Here is a 20,525-nt window from a genome sequence, read left to right as displayed (position 1 = left end):
ATTTATTTGTCAGAGAGAAAGAACACAAGGGGAGGTGCAGAGGAAGAGGGAGAAGCAGACTCCCCGCTGAGGAGGGAGCCCGATGCGGGACTTGATCCCAGGACCCTGGGATCATGACCTGAGCCAAAGGCAGACGCTTAACCAAATGAGCCACCCAGGCATCCCTCTGTGCCAGTTTTTCAAAAGAAAGAGTTCTTGATGAAGAAAACAAAGCATGCTTATAAGCTTTATAAGGTCTTTTCCTATCTTTGATTGAAGAACAATTTTATTTATTTATTTGACAGAGAGCGAGCAATAGAGGGAACACAAGCAGGGGGGGTGGGAGAGGGAGAAGCAGGCTTCCTGCTCACCACCACGGGGCTCCATCCCAGGACCCTGGGGGAGTATGACCTGAGCCGACACTTAACGACTAAGCCACCCAGGCGCTCCTGCCTGAAGAACAATTTTTTAATACTGTAACTACTTTCAAAACCTTTTCATTTTGGGTCCCAATGATATGTGGGAATTTTCACTGTCGTTAGAGAAGATAACCAACACATTTATTCTGAAGAAACTACTAGCCAGAGGACTCATTAGAAGAAATCTTGTTACAGAAACTTGGCAAAATTATAGGTTTGCATTCAGTTTGCAGAATTTTGTGAATTCTAACAAAATGGTATCAATTTTTCTCCTATGAATACGGTTTGTTTTAAAGAAAAATTCTTGTGTGGATTTATTTGCTACTCTATTCTGGGTTTATTTAGCTAATCATTTTAGAAAATGAGTAAACTATTATATTAGTTGCTATTTACACAGTTTAGTTACCACACGGTGCTAAATATTTCCTGAGGAAAAAACCCAGCTTGGAATTTAAGCCAATATGACAACTGTACAATAAAACAGAGAACTTCTAGAAAGCCAAGCATTTTGTTTAGGTTTGAAGAACTCTACTAATTCAGGATTTTTTGTTTCTCAAGGATAGTCTGCCACTATTCTTATTTTGTAGCTTAGTAGAAATGTAAAAATTCTCTTCCTCTAGCCTTCTGACACCTAAGAGAAGGACACTAGTTGGCATGAACTATTTTTATGTTAACAGCCAAAGCTATTTTGAGCCATTTTAGTACTATCCAATACTTATGCCAAGAAAAAAGGTTAGCATGACATTAGCAAGCTAAAAAAATAAGCTCTCAGTTTTTGGTCACTCAATGAGCACATTACTTTTTAACAACCCCACAGTCTATCTTGTGGACATTAAGTAGTAACAGAGCTCAAAAAATAAGCCATTAAATCATAATTAGAAAGTCTTACCTTTTGCGCATCTCCTGTAAAATATGCAATGGCCAGGGTGGGCAGAATCATGAACAGTGCATTGTAATAGAGCAGACCATATTTTCCCAGCTCCTAAAATAGTAAATAATTAGGTGTTTCATTTGGTTCTAGCAGACAGATATACACAACCCTATACAGAATACCACTCCCACTACATACACACACACACACCGCTCCCCCACAATACAGACAGAAAATCAACCAAGTCATAGATTTTGCAAACATTAAGAAATAACGTACGCTTTCAAAAGGGGGGAGGAAGCAAATATTCAAGATTTTAAATTTGTTTGAAATGTATTCATTGAGTGTTTAAAATCAGAAATAAAAATAACATCAACTGGCTATCTCAAAACAGCAACCAGGGAAGACATTATTTTGAATATACATATGCCTTTCTATATAAACACAATCCTGAAGCCCTTTCCTTTCCAGAACTGAATCAAAAGCCATCAACTCTGTCTTGAACTTTTCCGAACCATAACAAAGTGCCATTTGGCTCAAAATAGCTTTGGCTGTTAACATAAAAACAGTGCATGCCAACCAGCTATTTCAAAAAGATAAAAATTTTTAATAGTAGTAGCTTCCATTAAAATACAATCATCATACAAATTCATCAAGGCAAATAAATGGAGAACAAGACATAAAGGTATATTTAAAGAAAATTTGTGGGAAACAATCTATACTGACCCTATTCCTGTATCTTCAAAGATTTTCAAAATAAACCTCTGAGAATAATGAAAGCTACTGGGATGGCCACTCATTCTATGGTTCTTTCTCGAGAAGGCAAAGCCCCCTGCTAAGACAATACAAACTTGATACTAATACTACTATTGAGTAGTCAGGTATTTGTATTTATGATATCAACTCAAAAAAATCACCTGAACTAGTTTCAGAAATATTGTACATATAATACAGCAGACTAAAAACTCAGCAGATAGGGTCATGTGACTTAGAAAACATGAGTAGGGAAATAAGATAAAATCGTGGTCAGTTACAAGATTTAATTATGAGATAAAAAATATACCACTGTTCAGGAAAAATTATGGTGGCATCTATGAAATCTCATGTGGGTCCTTACACAGGATACATCATGATAAAAAGGACAGCTCCTTCAATAACAACCATATGATACATACAGCCAAGTTCTACACAGTTGCTTATTTTTTTTTTTTTAAGATTTATTAAGAGAGAGTGAACATGTGCATCTGTGAGCAGGGGGAGGGGTGGAGTGAGAGGGAGAGAACCCTAAGCAGACTCCCCAGTGAGTGTGCAGCCCACATGGGGCTCAATCTGACAACCCGAGATCATGACCCGAGCTGAAATCAAGAGTTGGACACTCAACGGGATGAGCCACCCAGGTGCCCCTACACGGCTGCTTACAATAACGCGAACTTCTACCATAATGTAGTGAAAGCAACATGGCTCAAATTCTCTGCTTTCTGATGGTCTGACTTATCTAAAGATAAAATTTAGTGTGTATATATTCAAAGTATATAGTAGACCAACAAACAAAAAATATCTGTAAGCCTTTGTAGGCATGCTGCAAGTTAAGAGAAAAAGGCTGGGTATGGAAAGTTCATGTGTATGAGATCTAGGCCAAGGAACTCAGCGTTGCTCTTAAGAGAGAGCAATCCTAATGCTCCCTAAAGCTTCCCATTATTTGGTAGGACAAATACACAAAGTCCACACTTGATTTGCAGCCCTCTTCAACACTCACTCACTTCTTCCCATCTCTCCTAAGTATTTTTCATTATTCCCTGCTTTTTTCTCGACAAATTGACATTACCACTCCCAACATCAGTAAACATTCTTAAATATTTAGATTGCTACCTACTTTTGAATCTAATTTCTGTTTTACATATGCTCCATTTGCTGCTGTCAGGACATCATTTATCAGAATGAAAACATATCCTTCCAGATCAAATGCCAAGTCAGAGCTGTAAAACATAAGCAACACTTTAATAACTTACATTTAAAGTACATGCATGTAATTTTAAATAGGTCTGAAGTACGATAAATGGAAAAACCTATTCTTATCTAGGTAAATAAACATTAGGCATTTTATCAGCTATTGGTATTTCTTGATTCCTGGTTATAATTTGCAATTTCATACTCAATTGGAAGTCTTCAGAAATGAGAAGTACTAATGCTTAAATACAATCATTAGCAATAATTAATCACATCAATTAATACCACACTGCTCTGAATTCAAAGTCAGACAACAAGAACAAGTAACCAAATTCACCATTATAATACATCTGAAGCAGGAAGAAGGCATCAGAGCTCAATTTCAGAGAGAAGGAAACCAAAAAGATGAAGTTGTTAACATGTCATTTTCCAAGGATTCATTCATACAAAAGGCAGGTTGTACAGGTGGTTGGGTTTCTGGGTGGAATTTCTGAAGTACAGATTATAGTTAGTTCTGAGATCAAGCTACAACAATGTCTAAGCACACAGGAGGAACTCAAATACCTAAATGATTGCTTAAGAAGGCTATGAGATATAACTAGCAGGATTCGGGAAGCTGAAATTTTCTAGTATTTAGTTGAGTACCAGGCACAATACCAGAACTTAGTAAACTGAACAGAATTATGAAAATGTAAGTATGCCTTCAATATACTTTAGCACCCTAGCTAAAATAGTGGCCCAACATCCTGTGATTGTGCAAAGATATTATGTCATAGCTAAACCAGTATATGGAATGAGACCTCTGAGGAACTCCATGCCCCTGCAGTTTTAGGCAGAGCTAGCTTAATGTATAACTCCAAGCAGCCTGACAACCTTCTAAGTTCAGACTCCCTTTCCTCCCAATCTTTCCCAAGTAAAAGGTTCTGATTAGATAAGACTGATCCAGATAGCAATCCTCCTCAGAAACTTTCTGCAGGCCAGGGTTGGCCCTGAGGAACTCCTGTTGTTTGGTTCAATTCTGGATCCCACCAGATTTACAGAAATGCTTCAAAGAGGTTAGAGGCTCATACAGAATTTTTCTTCAAGAAGGCTATATTACCTCAAGGGAAAAACAGTCATCTATGTGACCAAATTCTAGTAACCAATTTTTCTATCCTTTTTCTTTTTTTTTTTCTAAAGAATGAAATTTCACTTGGAGATTTAGGGTAGAATTTGTCTTCTAATATTTCCCCCTGCCTATACTACAGGAATGATGAAGGTAAATAATTCAACCCAAGAAGCACACTGAACTCCAAGACAGAAAATCTATGTCAGGCAGAACTTGTGGCATTAGCAAACCTGTACGTGCATACCCTGGTCTAAGTAAAATGTAGAAGGCTTTTGCTGAGTCTTTGGGAACACATTTTCTCCCTGCATGTTAAAACTGAAACTTAAGAACAACGGGAAAAGCTTCAGTAATTTAATAGAATATCTAAGTTATAGCACTGGTGATATATCTTAAGTGAGGCCAAATAAAGAAACTCTGTTATTTATTATTCCACCACAAGGCAAATAATTCATTATCATTTGCCTTTTCTGAGACACTGTTTTCCCTAGCACTATGTAAAGTAAAAGAATACCACATGATTTATATAAGCACACAGGCTCTGGAGTCAGGCACAAATTCAAATTCCAGCGCTGCCATTTATTAGCTGTGTAACCTTGACCAAGTTTCTGAACTTAGGTTTCAGTTTCCTCAACTAAAAATAGGAAAATTATACCCACATCTTTCAGAGGTGTTGTAAAGAACGAATAAATATGTGTAAAATTCCAACATATTGTGTGGCATATGGTATGTGCTCAATTAGTAGATGAATCTGATTTTGCCAGCCTTGACCTTAATATGGCCAAAAAGATTTAACTTCCCAAAGAGTCTTTTTGATGCTTTTCAAGGACATGATTCTTACTTAGCCTATACAAAATTCTTTTTCTATTGGTAACTGATTATTATCAATAATTATTGATAATTTCAATGTGGTCTTAACACGTTCTTACCTGGCAGCTACAAAGGCTCCAATAATCATTGAAAATACAGTCATCTTAATACCCCAAGAAAAAGTCTTCCTACAAAATAAAATAATTAAAAAGTGCATACATGTGCCTTAATTATTCACAAAGATTCATTCTGCAACATAGGCAAAAAACAAACAAAAAACCCACCAACTTTTCCTTAAAAAAGCTGTAACAATCATATTTTAAATGTTTCCAAGGAATTGGATATTTCAAAGAATCCCTTTGTTGAAGCAAAACTCATACAAAAAATGTACATTCACTTTTTTCTTATTCTTATATTTGCTATTGAGTTTGAATCTTTGCAAATCAGAATTTCTTTAAGTAGAAAAAGATCACACACATTTGTAGTAAAAGTAGCCATGACAGGAACACTATGAAAACCTATACTGAGGTTTCTGACCCAGCTTCACCCAGCAGCAACAGTAGGTATAGGAAGTCTTTAAAGTGTATCTCACGTTCAGACATTACAACTCCAATTCATAATCTCCCCAATTATTGATTCCATAAACTTTCCTATAGCAAAGGAAGAAAGTGCTTAAGACTTCTCAAAAGATAAAGTAGAAACAAGACAAGTAATTTTACTATCTCACAGATGCTGGGTCCCTTTTCAAGATGACTAAAGTCTGTTGAAGACTAGATATATTAGAAATTTAGCTCACTTGAGTAAAACTCCTTCAGCAAACATTGTAAACAGGATGGAGAACCTTCTCAGAACTGTAAACATTGGCAAGCTGCAGAAAATTTTAAAAAAGGAAAGAAACATAATTAGGTAAAATAAAGTTTAACAATTTACTTTTTTAATTAAGACTCTCCAAATAAATACCATAAAACACTAATCTGTTCCTTCCATTATGCTGATTAATTACACTCCATGTTGATTAATCTGTGATTAAATTAAACCTATATTTCTCTCTAGAAATAGTTATTTGAAAGCCTGAAAGAGTTGCTTTTATAAAACTACTAGAAATGAGAAACACCAAGATACCAATAAAATATGGTAGAGATCACGTTTCTATTATCAAAGACTAGTAACGGCCACTTTTTAATTTTACACTACTTATTATACAAACACCCTGAACAGTAACCATGTTAGTTTTTAAAAGAAAAAGACCTTTCTTCCTTCTTTACTAGACTGATCTTACTTCCCACCCCACCCCATCAAAACATCTCCAACCCTCCAAACAGCATCTATGATAATCTCACCCCGTGAAATATTCCTTGATTGCCCTTTTGTGGAAGTACTTTTGTCTTCCTCTACATTATCAGAGCACTTTGCTTGCACCAGTCAAACATACAGCCTCTTGCAAGAGTTATTTCTGAATATATCTCATCTCACTCCAAAGCGCCTTATACTTTTGCTGGCAACCAAAGATAGGGTGTGAATGAATGGATGGATGGATGGATGGATGGATGGATGACAATGGATGAAAAAGAGCAAATTCTATAAAAGTGGCACTTGCAGTAGGTCTACATTTCTTTCGGAGTGGGTAATGAGATGGAAAAGGATGCCCCACCCATGATAAATTTGACTTCCATGAACCCTCCCCCAAAGATATCATCATGGCACTCTGCCAAGTTTCTTGGGTTCTGAAGAGGAAATGAAAAACGCTTTGTCTCTGATCCTCAGAGATCTCCCCATTCTGTTTTACAATCATCTAATATGCCAGGAAGTTAGCTTAAGTGTAAATAGCGAAACCATGGATTTCTGTTAAATGACTTCTCCACGTGTATAATTTTAATATCACATACAACTGATACATACTACACTCCTTAAGTGGAGAAGCCAAGAATTAGGAGATTAGAGGATAAAACAAAACAGTACTGCTGCAGAGCTGAGAACTATTGCTGTTTTTTAAAGTGAATATGCTGCCTCTACAGTGATTGGTCATGGGTATAATATTAATCATATTCGTACCTGAATTCCATCTGATATTATTTTAACTACCTCACACTAAAAGAAAAACTACAAAAGTTATCATATCCACACTCTGATTTTGCTTACAGAATTTGCCTAAAATATAATATTTATAAATTGTATTGAAGAATTGAAATCCCAGGAACCTAGCATATAGTCTTCACTACTTCAGGCCTAGAAAAATAATGAAAATCTCCTGTAACAGCAATTTATAACATTTTAAGACTTCTACTATCAAGGGGGGGGGGGGGGAAACCCAAAACAAAAACTCTTTCTTTCCAAACTTAAAGAATTTAAACGAAAACCTTTGGTGTAATCTTATTTAGTAACAGAAGCGTTCTGGTTCTTTCATTTTTCCAGAATCAACAACAATGTGTTAAATATTTGACATTAAAGTACAGTTTTAAGAATACATTATATTAACCTCACTAGTAAAATAAAGTTATCCATACTTCAGTTTCTTTGTGCTGAACAGTCCCGTGATTTGGTTCCCAAAATATAGTAGAGGTAGTGGAAACGTCTAGAAAATTTAAAAAGGGATAACAAAGCTCAATAATAAAAATAGCTAAAACAAGGTCCTTTCAAACAGAAACAGTTTTGTTTATATGATCAAATTCTTTCCACTTAAAACATAAGATTAGAACTCATACACAATTTTGACCCCCATGAAGCACCCAAAAAACATTATTCCTGGATAATAGCACTAATATGGCAAAGAGAGGGAAGAATGGAGAAGAAAAAAAGAAACAGAAAATATGAATATGATCAAAACATATGAGACAGAAACATCATTTGCTTTAAAATATGATAATGTATTAGCCCATGGTTCTAATGTCAGAAAAAAAAAAAAAAAGGAAAGGCATTTCATCTTCGGGTGGAGTCAAGCAGAAGCAGAGAAGAGTAAGAAAATAAACCCAGAGAATAATGAATGTAGGATACACCGGCTAGATTAGATGGATGTAGAAAATGCAAAACAGCTGTACTCCCAACAAGTGTTCATTAATTAAAACAACACAAGATTTCTGGGGGCCTTTTTCCCTTAATTTTAAGGAGTTGGTAGGACTTTTTAAAACACATATTACTACATTTATTCTTTACCTTCATTATACCCACTCTGGGTGATTTCAAGACTGCAATTTTTAAATATGCAGAGGTCTGATAAAAATATATTATGACTTGTTTTCAGAAAATAAAGTATTACTTTTTTTTTTTTTTTTTTTTTTTACCTTTCGAGGTACATTTCTGTCAAGGTCAGGAAACTTGACTACTCTGAGCGCCTTTCCCACCCAGAGAACTGCCACTGTGGCCACCATCTGTAAACAGAGAACACAGATTCACTGTTCTACATATAAAGACACACACAGAAGTTCTAACGACATAAACCACGTAATGCTGAAGATTCCAACTAACCTGGCCAAGTCCAACACATAGTGAGGAGGGAAATCTACAAAAAAAGTAGAGAAAAAAAAAATACAGGGTCAGAAAAACCCAAAACGCAGCTCTGTGAATTCAATTTGCACATCAACAACCTTAAAATGTATTCTGGAAACAAACACCAACGTCTGCTCCTTATCCAAAAGAAAATGTGAGAAAAATCCCTGCTGGTTGTCAGGCAACACCGCTGATTTTGTAGCCTCGGGCGGCCACTTGTCTCATCTTGTCCGGGTCCACAATTTCAGTCAGCTGCCTGCAACGGATTTTTCAAGGGGTGAAGACATAGGTGTCCTCAACGGTTTCACATCTTTAAAACAAACATGCTTCTGCTTCTGCCTCATGGTCCCAGTGACAGCAGCAAAATCGTCTTAAACGAGCTGGAGGATGCGCACGTCCCCAGAGGCTGTCAGAGAACTCGGGGACCAGAAGCCCCGGACCCCGGCCCAGGCTGCGGGGAAGGGAGGGCATCCCTCGCTCTGCTCCCAACCTGGCATGCACAAGAGCCAAAAGTCACGAAGCAACAACGCTCCATCGCTCTGAAGGGCAAGGTTTCCAGGGCGCTGCTCTGCGGGCGCTTTCCCACCGCGCTCGAAACGCGCGCCGGGCAGTCCGGAACTCCGCGCCCGGAGCTGGACCCGCACCCCGGGCCCGCGCGCCAAGCCGGCCCCGCCGCCCCGGCCGCTCATCCACCGCCCGCCCTCCCCAGCTCCCGCCCAACTTTGTTCAGCTTTAACTTTAACAGCGTAAGTCCAGGGAGCCGGCGCCCCGCTGCCGCCGCGCGCTCCTCCCCACGGCCTCGGCCGCCGCCGCCGCCTCGGCCCTACCTGTAATTGGTGAGCACGCTCTTGTTGACCACCACGATCAGGAAGGAGCTCACGCCGTAAAAGCCGGCGGCCAGCAGCTTCAGGAACACCGTCAGCGTTTCGGCCGACGCCATCCCCAGCTCCTCCTCATGTCTGTGTGTGGAGGATTTCGCGGGGGCTTCTCCTTTAACCCGGGCATGCTGACGTCTATGAACTTCCGCCATGGCTGCGGCGGCGGCGGCCTGCGAGGGGAGCGGCGGGAGGGCCTGGCGGTGGGGCCGAGCGGTGCGGGGGGCCTGGTCCCGGGGGACTCGCGGGACCCTGGACGGTGGACTGTGCCGGCTTCGCCCTCACCGCCTCGGCTCCCTGCGCGGTCGCCGCCCGTCCCCGCCCAGGGGCAGGAACGCTGGGTTTCACACCCTTGGGGACTTTGTTCGGGCATTATGCAACACAGGGTCAGAGGGTAGGGGCCGCGCCGGGACTGGCTAGGGCATGGGTTGGAGAGACTGGAGAAGGGGCAGCGGCGGCCCTGAGTTCGGGCGCAGACGGAGAACAGGCCAAGGGGGAACCACTCGGGGACACCGGAGCGCCAGGCAGCAAAGCACAGCCACAGAACACCGCCGCCGTCTCGCGCCTGCGCGCGAGTCTACGCTGGGTCTCTCCTCGGCCGCGCTTCTAAAGCCGGGGAGGCAGGCGGCCGGGGACCCAGAGGCCGTATTCTCCAGATAACAGCCGCAACAAAAGTACAGACCATCCTCCCCTCGGGAACAGGTGGCTGGTTTAGTAGTTCTCTGTGGTGCGAGCGTCTAGACTCACTTTGAATGCTCCCTTGGCCTCTCAGAAGGTCAAAGCCCTTCAAAAGTATCGTAAGTGGGTAAAAGCAAACACTCAACAAACATTTCCTTCTGCATTCCCTCAGGCTTCTTACATTTTTCTGAACCTAGAAAACACCAAACTACTTTCTTTGCAGATCAAGGAAAAACTTGCTTAAGAAAAAATGTAGACATATCTTAAAAAGTAGTAAGATAATCAAACAACTTGGGGATTGGTGACAGAGCGAGGGGTTGGGAGCCGAGTTCCAATTCTAGGATTCCTAGCAATGTCCTCCCCCCACCCCATAACCACACGCTCTTGGGTCAATTAGTTGACCTCTCTGGGCCAGCATCTCCTTATCTCAATGAATGTAAAACTAGCGCAGAGCTAGTTTTCAGTAAGTGGCAGTCATTATTACATAACAGAAACAAGTCATTATTATCAGCTTGAGCAAAGAAATGACATACCTAATTTTAATGTCAAAAAAGAATGTTCAATTATTTCTCTATTTGTCTTTTTTATTTCTTTTATCCCATATTTTGTAATTGTGGTAAAATATACATAATGTAAAATTTACTGTTTCAACCTGTTTTTTTATTATGGTAAGATATGCTTAGTATAAAATTTATCATTTTACCCCTCAGTGTACAATTCAGTGGCATTAAGTACACTCACATTGTTGTGCAACTCACCACTACCCATCTCCAGAACTTTTGCATCATCTCTAACTGAAATTATGTAACCACTAAACAGTCTTTCCCATTCCTCCTCCCCCCAACATCTAGTAACCCTATTCTTTCTGTCTCTATGAATTTGACTATTCTGGGTACCTCACGTAAGTGGAATCATATGGTATTTGTCCTTTTGTGTCTGACATTTCACTTAGCATAATTCTTTCAAGGTTCATCTGCTTTTAGGATATGTCAGAATTTCCTTCCTTTTTAAGGCTAGATAATACTTCATTCTGTGTATATCTTTTGATCCATATCTTTTGAGTTTTTCCGTGAACACCTTTGTTCTTTGAATATTCCTTAGGAAACACTGGTACACAGAATGAAGTTCTTAACATGGCCCACAAGGACTTAGGGGATCTGACTTCTGCCCACATCTCCAGAGGCGCTCCTCACATTTCCCTCCCCAAGCTGCAACTAAAACTATGCCCAGTCCCCTGAAGAACGTTGTAGGTTCCTGCTTCTGTGTCTTTACTCCCATTTTTCCCTCCTTCTGGGATGCTTTTTCTCTCCTTCCTCTCCCCTGTTTCCCGAAGAACTCTTATTTTTCCTTCAGTATTTAGGCAAAGTGTTACCTCCTCTTTGGTTACCCTCTTTCACACTGCCCCTCCATGCCCTCCACAGAAATGATATCTCTCCTTTGTGCACCTGCCACCCCATCTTTATACATCCCCATAATAGAAGCTCTGGAATTACATGTTTATATGTCAGTCTGTTCCAGTGGACAGTGAGCTCCCTAAGGACAAGGATAGGCAGAGACACCCAGGACAGTTTAAATGTTTTTGCTGAATGAATAACTTTTCAACAATGAGGAAAAAATGCACAGATGTCTTCCTTAATTGCTAGCAGCAGAAGAAAAATAGCTAGAAAGTTATATTTTGGGTAACACCTATGAAAAAATTACTATAAAAATAATATCCCTCATAACAAAAGCAAACAAGCAAAATAAACTCGTATCACATAAAAAGTATCTTCCCCTCTTCCTCTTCTACCAACGCTTTCAAGAAAGCAACTGCTAACAAGTTAGAGGTTGTATTTAGTGCCATGTTCCATACACATATGAATACATACATGCATACATATGTATGTACGTATCCATATACCTACACATGTATTTTACACACATGGATTTTTATACATTTTTTAACATACATGGAATAGAACCAAGTAAGAACACTGAGCCTCAAGCCAGACACTGCTTCTGACACTACTTTTGTGACCTTGGGCAAGTTACTTGACAATACTGTGCCTCGGTTCCCTTATCCATAAAATGAAGATTTCAATAGCACCCACCTCATTGGTTGTGGTGAGAATTGAATGAGTTAATAAATAAAAATACTTAGAATGTAGTACATACGTCACAAGTGTTTATAATAATAATAATTACTATTATCATTATTGTGATTATGCAAACTTTCTGTTTTCACTTAGTATTCTTTAAAGATCTTTCTGTGGCAGTAAAGAAATTCTACCTCATTTTTTTTAACAACCACTGAAAATTCCATTTGCTAGATGCATCATAATTTATGTAACCGTTCCATGGACATTTAGGTTGTTGCCAGTTTTTTGGTTTATAAACAATGCAGCTTTGATCATCCTTGTCCATTCAACTTTGCAGAGGTATACATTTCTAGAAGTGGAATTGTTTAATTAAAGGCTATATTTTTTTAATTAATAGCATTAACAAATTTATCTCCAAAGAGATTGTACCAATTTTGTATTCTCACTAACACTTTATAAAATCAGATGGCAGCAATGGAGACCACTGAAAGGGGCCATATGGTTCAAGTGCCTCCCAGTAAAGGGATGAAATGCCAGGTACACATTTCTGCGATAAATCCATTGCAATTACACAAAATTAAATGAAAATAAATCTAATAGTATTAATTTAAGAAGCTACTGTAGTTTTTCTCAGCATGATTATGTTATTTTTTAATGAATATTTGTTAAGAACTACCATAGACAGGCCAAGAACTATACTGGATTTTCTCAACACCAGGAATGCTTTATGAACCATGAGTAAAGTGCTCTGAAGTCTAATGGAGTCAAGTATTTGTATCAGATGCCCATAGAGATATAGTTGGGTTTTTATTATAGGTATTTAGACTTTTTAGTACTTTTAGGTATTTCAGGTACTCAGACCTCTTTCCTAACCTTAGTAATATTAATCACAGAATTATACATGGGAGACTTATATATTATTTATAAAATTGAATAAAGGTGGAAACAAATCTAAAATTGTGCAAGATTGGAAAAACGATTTAAATGTTCTCATTGGTATACAAGTCTACTCTATTTGGAAATGTCAACATTGCAGCTTGACACATTTTATATTTTGCTAGGTGGAATTACTGACAGAAAAATCTTTGTAATTAATCATGTCTTTTTATCAAAACCTTGCTTTAACCATCATGTTTCTCCACAAGGGAAAATTAATTCTGCATACTATTTATTAAATTAATTCATGTTATTTCTTTTCCCTGCACTTCTCCCTTTCCTTTAGCTCACTTGCTCTTCTTATAGTGGAATTTATGTAGGCTTTTTTGGTGTCAACATCCATTTATCAATTTCTTGTTTCACTGCAGGCCTAGATCATCCGAGTGACCTGCCATGCTACACCACTGATGATTTTACAGCCCAGGAGCAAACGTCATGTGTGTTTCCTATTTGAATCATGCCCTTAAAATTCCGAGAACTAAAAAGCATGAAAGGAGCATGGAGCTTCTCTGCAATGCCACATACCTCTCTATGTTGGGCTGGAAGGAGCCAACTTATTGATTACTGGTGGTGAGCATGGCGATGTGCTATTGTAATTTATTATTTTATTTCATCGTTACCACTCTATGAAGTAGGTAGGGTAAAACAACTTATAAACAGGAAAACAAAGGCCAAAGGGGAGTCTTAGGCATGCCCTGAGTCTAAGTAACTATGCACAGATTTGGCCCCAGTATATTGAGCATTTAGTCTGCGCTCCTAAAACTACACAGTCCTGCCTCATTTGGGGTAGGTGAACAAACTTGCTTTTATAAGAAGTCTGGCAATACCATTTCCTCCTTCAATTACCAAGTTTAGTATTTATCAACTGTATGGAGAAGAATAACTAGGATAAAGAAATGACAATTTATTGAAGTCATAGTCAAACATGACCCATTCACAAATACCGTACCAGTCATCAAATTAGGCGTTGGAAAATACAAAGACATTTCAAATTCAATGTGTTTACAACCGAACTCCATACAAATCTGTCATAAATCGGCTGCTTTGATCCTCCTATCTCACTGAACTTGGCCTTACTAACCACCGACTGATCATGGCTCTATCCTCTCTATAACCAGCCCCCGTTACTCTTCAACCCACTCCAAACTAGTTTTACTACCTCCACCACACTGAAGCTATTCATCCCTAAGTCACTGATGACCTCCACGGAAGTAAACTCTGCAGACACTCAGTCCTTCTCTTGTTCCACCATTCCACAGCCTTTGCACTACTGATCTCTCCCCTCCCTTAGCTACGCACACTTCCCTATACTTCTTGGATGCCACACCCTCTGGAATTCCTAGTCTTCCAGATGCTCTTTCTCATTATGCTTTACTGGCTCTTCCTCTTCCCGATTTTTAAAGGAAAGTTTCACATTCTTCAGGGCTTGGTCTCAGGTCTTCTCTTTTCATTCTATATATTCTTACAAAAGAATTTCATCCCACCTCATAGCTTCACTTATGATTTATAATTTTGCCAACACTTCCCAAATCCGTACAACGTTTGTTCTTTTGAACTCTAGATTAGTGTATACAATTACCTCCCGAACATCTTCACCTGAATGACTCTGAGACTTCTCAACATGTGTAAAACTAAACCCATCATTATCCTCTCAATCTCTGCAAACTGCTTCTTCTCCATTGCCCCTGTTGTATCAAGTAATGAATCCTGACCAGCTGATATCCAGGCTTTTCACTTAGCCATCCCGTGTAGTTACCACATTGTTTATCAGGTCCAATCAGCATAATTCAATCACTATATTGAATCAGTTGATTTTGCATGTTAAGATGATCAAGATATCTGTAGACTATATTATGGCAGAGAATAGGAGATTTGAGGTAAGACCGTGATCATGTACTCCTGGCCCTGCTATATAAGTAGTAAACTGCTTCTAGTTGGTCCTTATAAACAGATATAGAGGGGGAAAAAAGCATTTGCCATATCAATTAGCTGAATACTAGGTGTCAGGAGCTAGAGTGTTAATCAGCTTCAGTAAATATACTACATGTAGAACATTAACTACAATTGAAGTCACCTCCTGATTAAGTTTAGGATCACCTTCAGATATTTGTCAAGATTTGCCTTCTGGGGGCACCTGGGTGGCTCAGTCGTTAAGCGTCTGCCCTTGGGTGATCCTGGTGTTCTGGGATCCAGCCCCACATCAGGCTCCTACCCTGGAAGCCTGCTTCTTCCTCTCCCACTCGCCCTGCTCGTGTTCCCTCTCTCGCTGGGTGTCTCTCTCTCTCTGTCAAATAAACAAATAAAATCTTAAAAAAAAAAAAAGATTTGCCTTCTACATTGGACAAACAGGCCACTTAAGTGGGAATGTGATAGGTATCACCACTCATGTATCTTTCCAATTCTTGGTGATAGACATTAATCTTTGCAATTTCCCTGAAGATATGCCATTCATTTTGTTTGCTGTCCTGTTGGATGAAATTGTTAGAATATTTGTACCTGCATGAGCTAACACACTAAATCCAGAACCTTTGGTAAGTGCACTCATATCAATACATTTGGCCTAATCCAGTGTTATATTCCATCTTCCTTAAAATCCATTCCTATACCTAGTCCCCAGGTTTATATTGATATAGATTAGGAAAATCTTGCAATTTTTTTTTGGTTTATAAGCCGCTTCCTCCTGGGTTGGACTTTGTACTTGTTTCCCTGGAGCATGTTGACATCTGACCCTAGTTATCGGGATAGTGGATAGTTTTCAAGCAAGGAAAGGCTAATATCCTCAGACACAGAGGGACAAGCTGCTTCCTCTGACAGAAGAGGTTCAAAGTGACTTGAGATTTCAAAATTCTCCACTTGGTCTAAGTCCAACCAGATGTACCCCCAATCCAAGTTTTGGAGTCCCCTCTCCTTCCCTATCATTTTCCTAACTTCTACAAGAGAGACCTGGCAAGGCTATAGATTCAACTGATGTAAAATCTGTGAACTGGACAATTGAATGTTTGTTCATTTTTAGCAAAGGCAGCCCCATGGCTGTAAGAAATAAGAGATTCTTTTAGGGCTGCCATGGAATCTCTCTGCCTCTCTGATGAGACCTGAGCAGAGAGTGTAAGGACCTGAGGTTGGTACCTTCTGTAAGTGCTTTGGTGTACTCAGAAGAATCTATTTCCCACCAGTCGTCATAGTCATCATTACTGTTGTAACAGTCAAATATAGCAGGTACATGCTCCAAGGCACTTGTTTCAGTAGGCATTATATCACAACCAACTATAGGTGATGACTAAATTAATCATGATACTGCTGCATACATGAGTTACCAGCATTCATTTCCTATTACCAAGGAGCTCAGCACTACAGTCAAGCCCAAGCAAAAACCAAGCTAATGCTCAGATACCATCTTTTAGGTCTGTTTCCTGGGACTATTCCTAGCAACAATTTCTGTACCAATCATAGTCCAGTTAGGAGATAGAAACCACATTGGTTATTTGCTTCAAGAGAATTTAATATAAAGAAATACTAACTAGGTAAATGAAAGGTTTTAAAAAAATTCTCTAAGGAATCATGGAGGTAGCAACTGCAGGAAAGGCAGAAGGAATAAAGGGGAGAGACTAGAATTACTAAACCTAGAAACCGAGGAGGTCCCTCCAATAGCTAAAACTCAGACCTCTAAGGAAGAGATGCTACTCAACTGACAGTAGAATCTTTGAGTTCAGAGGAGGCTCCCCATAATAAGGCTGGGATTCAGGCTTTGAAGAGGGAGCACCATCTGGTAGGTGCTGCTGGCTCTGAGGAGCGTGATTAGACTGACTTTGCAAATGCAGGGAAAACTGCAAACTGCATTCAGCTACTTATGTGGGAAGCTTGCTGCTTCTGGGGTGAAGAATCATTGCTGAAGAGATGCTAACAGGAAGCAGACAGTAAGGGACATTTCTTTCTTTCTCCTCCAGCTTTGCGGTCTCTTTAGCACCGCCAATGGCAGAGCCTCACAAAGAGCCAGCTGGCAAAGCAGGAATGTGGTTTGCAAAATACAAGCATCAGCTTCACAAAGCAGAAGAGAGACAGATAGTCTAAATTTATCCCAAGGTTTGGAGCTGAGAGACAATAACTTAATAATTGGCACTCTAATGTTAGTAAAAGGAGCCACCATCCACCAAGTCGCTCACCTTAGAAACCTAGTAACTAGTCATTCTTAGGGCTCCTCTCTTCTTATAACTAGCATCTGTGCTCCTCCAGTTCATTCTCTACACAGGAACCCCACAGTAAGCCACAGTGGTTTTGTAAAACTGTAGATCTAATTGTTGGATTAAACCTATCTCTTGTCTTATTTCACAATTTTCTCCTTTTGGTTCTTCCTGCTGTACACTCATACTTGATTTTCTAAATTTAATGTGCTCTTCAAACACATCTTCTCATTTCTGGATCTTTGCACCTGCTCATCACTTGACTTACTGTAGATTAATCTTCCATCCCCACAAACCCCACCTTCCTCTGCTGGTTAACTTCTCAAGTCTCAAATAAAATAGATAATCTTCAGAGGAGTCTTCCCTACCCATAGACTGATTAAAACCCATTCTTGCATGCTCCTGAAGAAGCATAATAACTTTAGTTACTAACTGAAATATTCTTTTCCTACTTTTTGCGTGTTGCCTTCTCCTTACCAACTCATGCTCAGACCATAACACATAGGCTGTTGTTTACCACAAGTAGTTGCTATCGAAATATACTCAGAACATAGACTGTAAATTCTTAAATTCTGTGCTTAAAATTGAATGGTGCATAAAAATTTTAGGAAAAATCCTTTTCCCCTTCTTACCCCTTGTAAGCCAGATAAACACCTTCCAAAACATCTCCCCTCAGAGATGTCCCCAATTGAATTGATGAAAACTCGAGTCTTCCAATTGTTTAGGCTCAAAACCTTGCAGCCATCTTTGACTCCTATCTTTTTTCACAGCCCACATCTAACTTTCAGCAAATCCCATCAACTCTATCTTTAAAATAGATCTATATTCTGACATCTATTACTTCTACTGGCATCCTAGTCCAAGACACCATATGGTCTTGCTAAAATACTGTACATTTTTCCACGATGGATTTTCTGCTTCTATTTTGGATTTACCTTTCCCTATTAATCCTTTCTCACCAAAACACCCAAAGTGACCTGAAAAAATAAATCAAATATCACACCTCTGCTCAAAACTGTTCAATCACTTCTCATCTTACTTTAAATAAAATCCAAAACTTTACAATGGCCTACAAGGTCTTACCTGACCTGGCCTCTTGTTACCTTTGTGATTTCATCCTCTGCCCCTCATTGTTCCATCTCATTCCACTCAGCCACAGTGGCCTCCTTGCTGTTCTTAGAACACTCGAGGCACACTGTACCTCAGGACCCTTGTGCTTATTGTACTCTTCCTGGAATACTGTTCCTCCAGATACCCTCATGTTTCATGCTATAGCTTAATTCAGGTCGTAACTCAAATGTCATCTTAATAAAGTAGACTTCTCAACTGGAGAAAGAAAGGAAAGGACAGCTGAATAAATGAAGAGCTATACTGTGTTTATAGATCGGAAAATTCAATATTGTTAAGATGTTAGTTCTTTCCAAATTTATCTACAGGTTTAATGTGATTCCTGTAATTAATGTAATAACATTCCATTGTAGGTATATATATTTTTTTAATCCACTGAAGAACATTTATATTGATTCTATATATTAGCTATTGTGAATAATGCTACAATGAACATGGGAGTGCAAATATCTCTTTGAAATTCTGTTTTAAATTCTTTGATAATAAATACCCACATTGTTGCAACTAGAGAACATTATGTTAAGCGAAATAAGTCAGTCAGATAAAGACAAATACCATATGATTTCACTCGTATATGGAATTTAAGAAACAAAACAGGCATAGGGAGAATCAGAGAGACACAAACCAAGTAACAGACTCTTAACTGTAGAGAGAAAACTGATAGTTACTAGAGGGTGGATGTGTGAAATAGGTGATAGGGATCAAGGAGAGCACTTGTGATGAGCACTGGGTGTTGTATGGAAGTGCTGAATCACTATATTGTACACCCAAAACTAATATGACACTGTATATTAACTGGAATTTAAATAGAAACTTAAAAAAAATTAAAAAATCACATCAATAATCACTCTGTTTCCCTTGCTGTGCAGAAGCTTTTTAGTTTGATATAGTCTCACTTGTCTATTTTTGTTTTTGTTGCCTGTGCTTTTGGTGTCATATGCAGGATATCATTGCCAAGACTAATCTTATGACGCTTTATCCTTATTTTCTTCTGAGAATCTTAGTCTGAACTTCTAGACTTTAATCCATTTTGAGTTGATTTTTTCATATGATGAAATATCAAAGTCTAATTTCACTCTTTTGCATATGGATATTCATTTCTCCTAGAACAATTTGTTGAAGAGACTCTTTTCCCCCATTGTGTAGTCTTGGCACCCCTGTTGAAGATCATTTGACCATATACATGGTTTTATTTCTGGGCTCTCTATTTCGTTCCAGAGGAAACATGTCTGTTTTTATGCCAGTATCATACTATTTTGGTTACTGTAGCTTTGAAATGTGTTTTGAAGTCAGGCAGTGTAAGGCTTTGTTCTTCTTTCTCAAGATCGCTTTGGCTATTCAGGGTTCTTCATGGTTGCATATGAATTTTTGGATTGTTTTTCCTATTTTCTAAAAAAAAAAAATAGCCATGTAATTTTGATAAAGATTGCATTGAATCTGTAGATTACTTTGGGTGGTATGGACATTTTAATAATATGAACTCTTCCAATCTATGCACATGGGATATCTTCCCATTAAATTTTGTCTTCTTTAATTTCTTTCAGTGGTGTTTTATATTTTTCAGTGTACATGTCTTTCATCACCATTGCAAATACCTTATCTTTTTTCATAGTTGTACAACTTTTTGACTATGTTATATTAGTTCTTGTCTTTCTATTCCCAATAAAATATTAGCCCCATGAACAGGCATGGATCCAAGTTTTATAAGACCTGAAGTTTTTGTGAGCCCTTTTTAAGAAAAAAAAATGCAAAATTAATAATGTACAATAAAGCACAAAAATGAATATCTACTTAATATAATAAATCTTTTTAAATCTGAGAAATAGAAAATTCATGTTTTTATTAATTAAGTGCCTGTCACATTTCTATACATTTTTTTCTATATTTTTGGCTGCATACTTATTTGACTGCTTCTGTATGTAACAAAAATTCTGTAATTATTGAGATAATAGAAAAATAATTCAGTCTTTCTTCTAGAAAGACTAGATTTTTTTATTATTGATATTTGGGATTTATAAAACATGCATCCTCACACCCA

The 20,525-nt window shown here is 38.6% G+C and overlaps 1 protein-coding gene across 1 annotated transcript in view; it reads right to left on the bottom strand.

The window, feature by feature from the left end:
- The window catches only part of SLC35D1 (solute carrier family 35 member D1), a 44,093-nt gene extending 34,057 nt beyond the window's left edge, over positions 1-10,036 (bottom strand). Inside the window, exons 1-8 of the mRNA XM_026497868.4 lie at positions 9,442-10,036; positions 8,594-8,627; positions 8,410-8,496; positions 7,636-7,703; positions 5,928-5,999; positions 5,251-5,319; positions 3,143-3,245; positions 1,288-1,380 (exon numbers count right to left, since the gene is read on the bottom strand). Coding sequence (XP_026353653.1) covers positions 1,288-1,380; positions 3,143-3,245; positions 5,251-5,319; positions 5,928-5,999; positions 7,636-7,703; positions 8,410-8,496; positions 8,594-8,627; positions 9,442-9,644 — 729 coding nt within the window. The 5' untranslated portion in view covers positions 9,645-10,036. The remainder of the gene's footprint in view (positions 1-1,287; positions 1,381-3,142; positions 3,246-5,250; positions 5,320-5,927; positions 6,000-7,635; positions 7,704-8,409; positions 8,497-8,593; positions 8,628-9,441) is intronic.
- Between the last annotated feature and the right edge of the window lie 10,489 nt (positions 10,037-20,525).

This window comes from Ursus arctos, unplaced genomic scaffold, assembly GCF_023065955.2.
Source record: "Ursus arctos isolate Adak ecotype North America unplaced genomic scaffold, UrsArc2.0 scaffold_12, whole genome shotgun sequence".
Taxonomy (NCBI): Eukaryota; Metazoa; Chordata; class Mammalia; order Carnivora; family Ursidae; genus Ursus; species Ursus arctos.
This window is presented reverse-complemented; position numbering and strand designations above follow the sequence as displayed.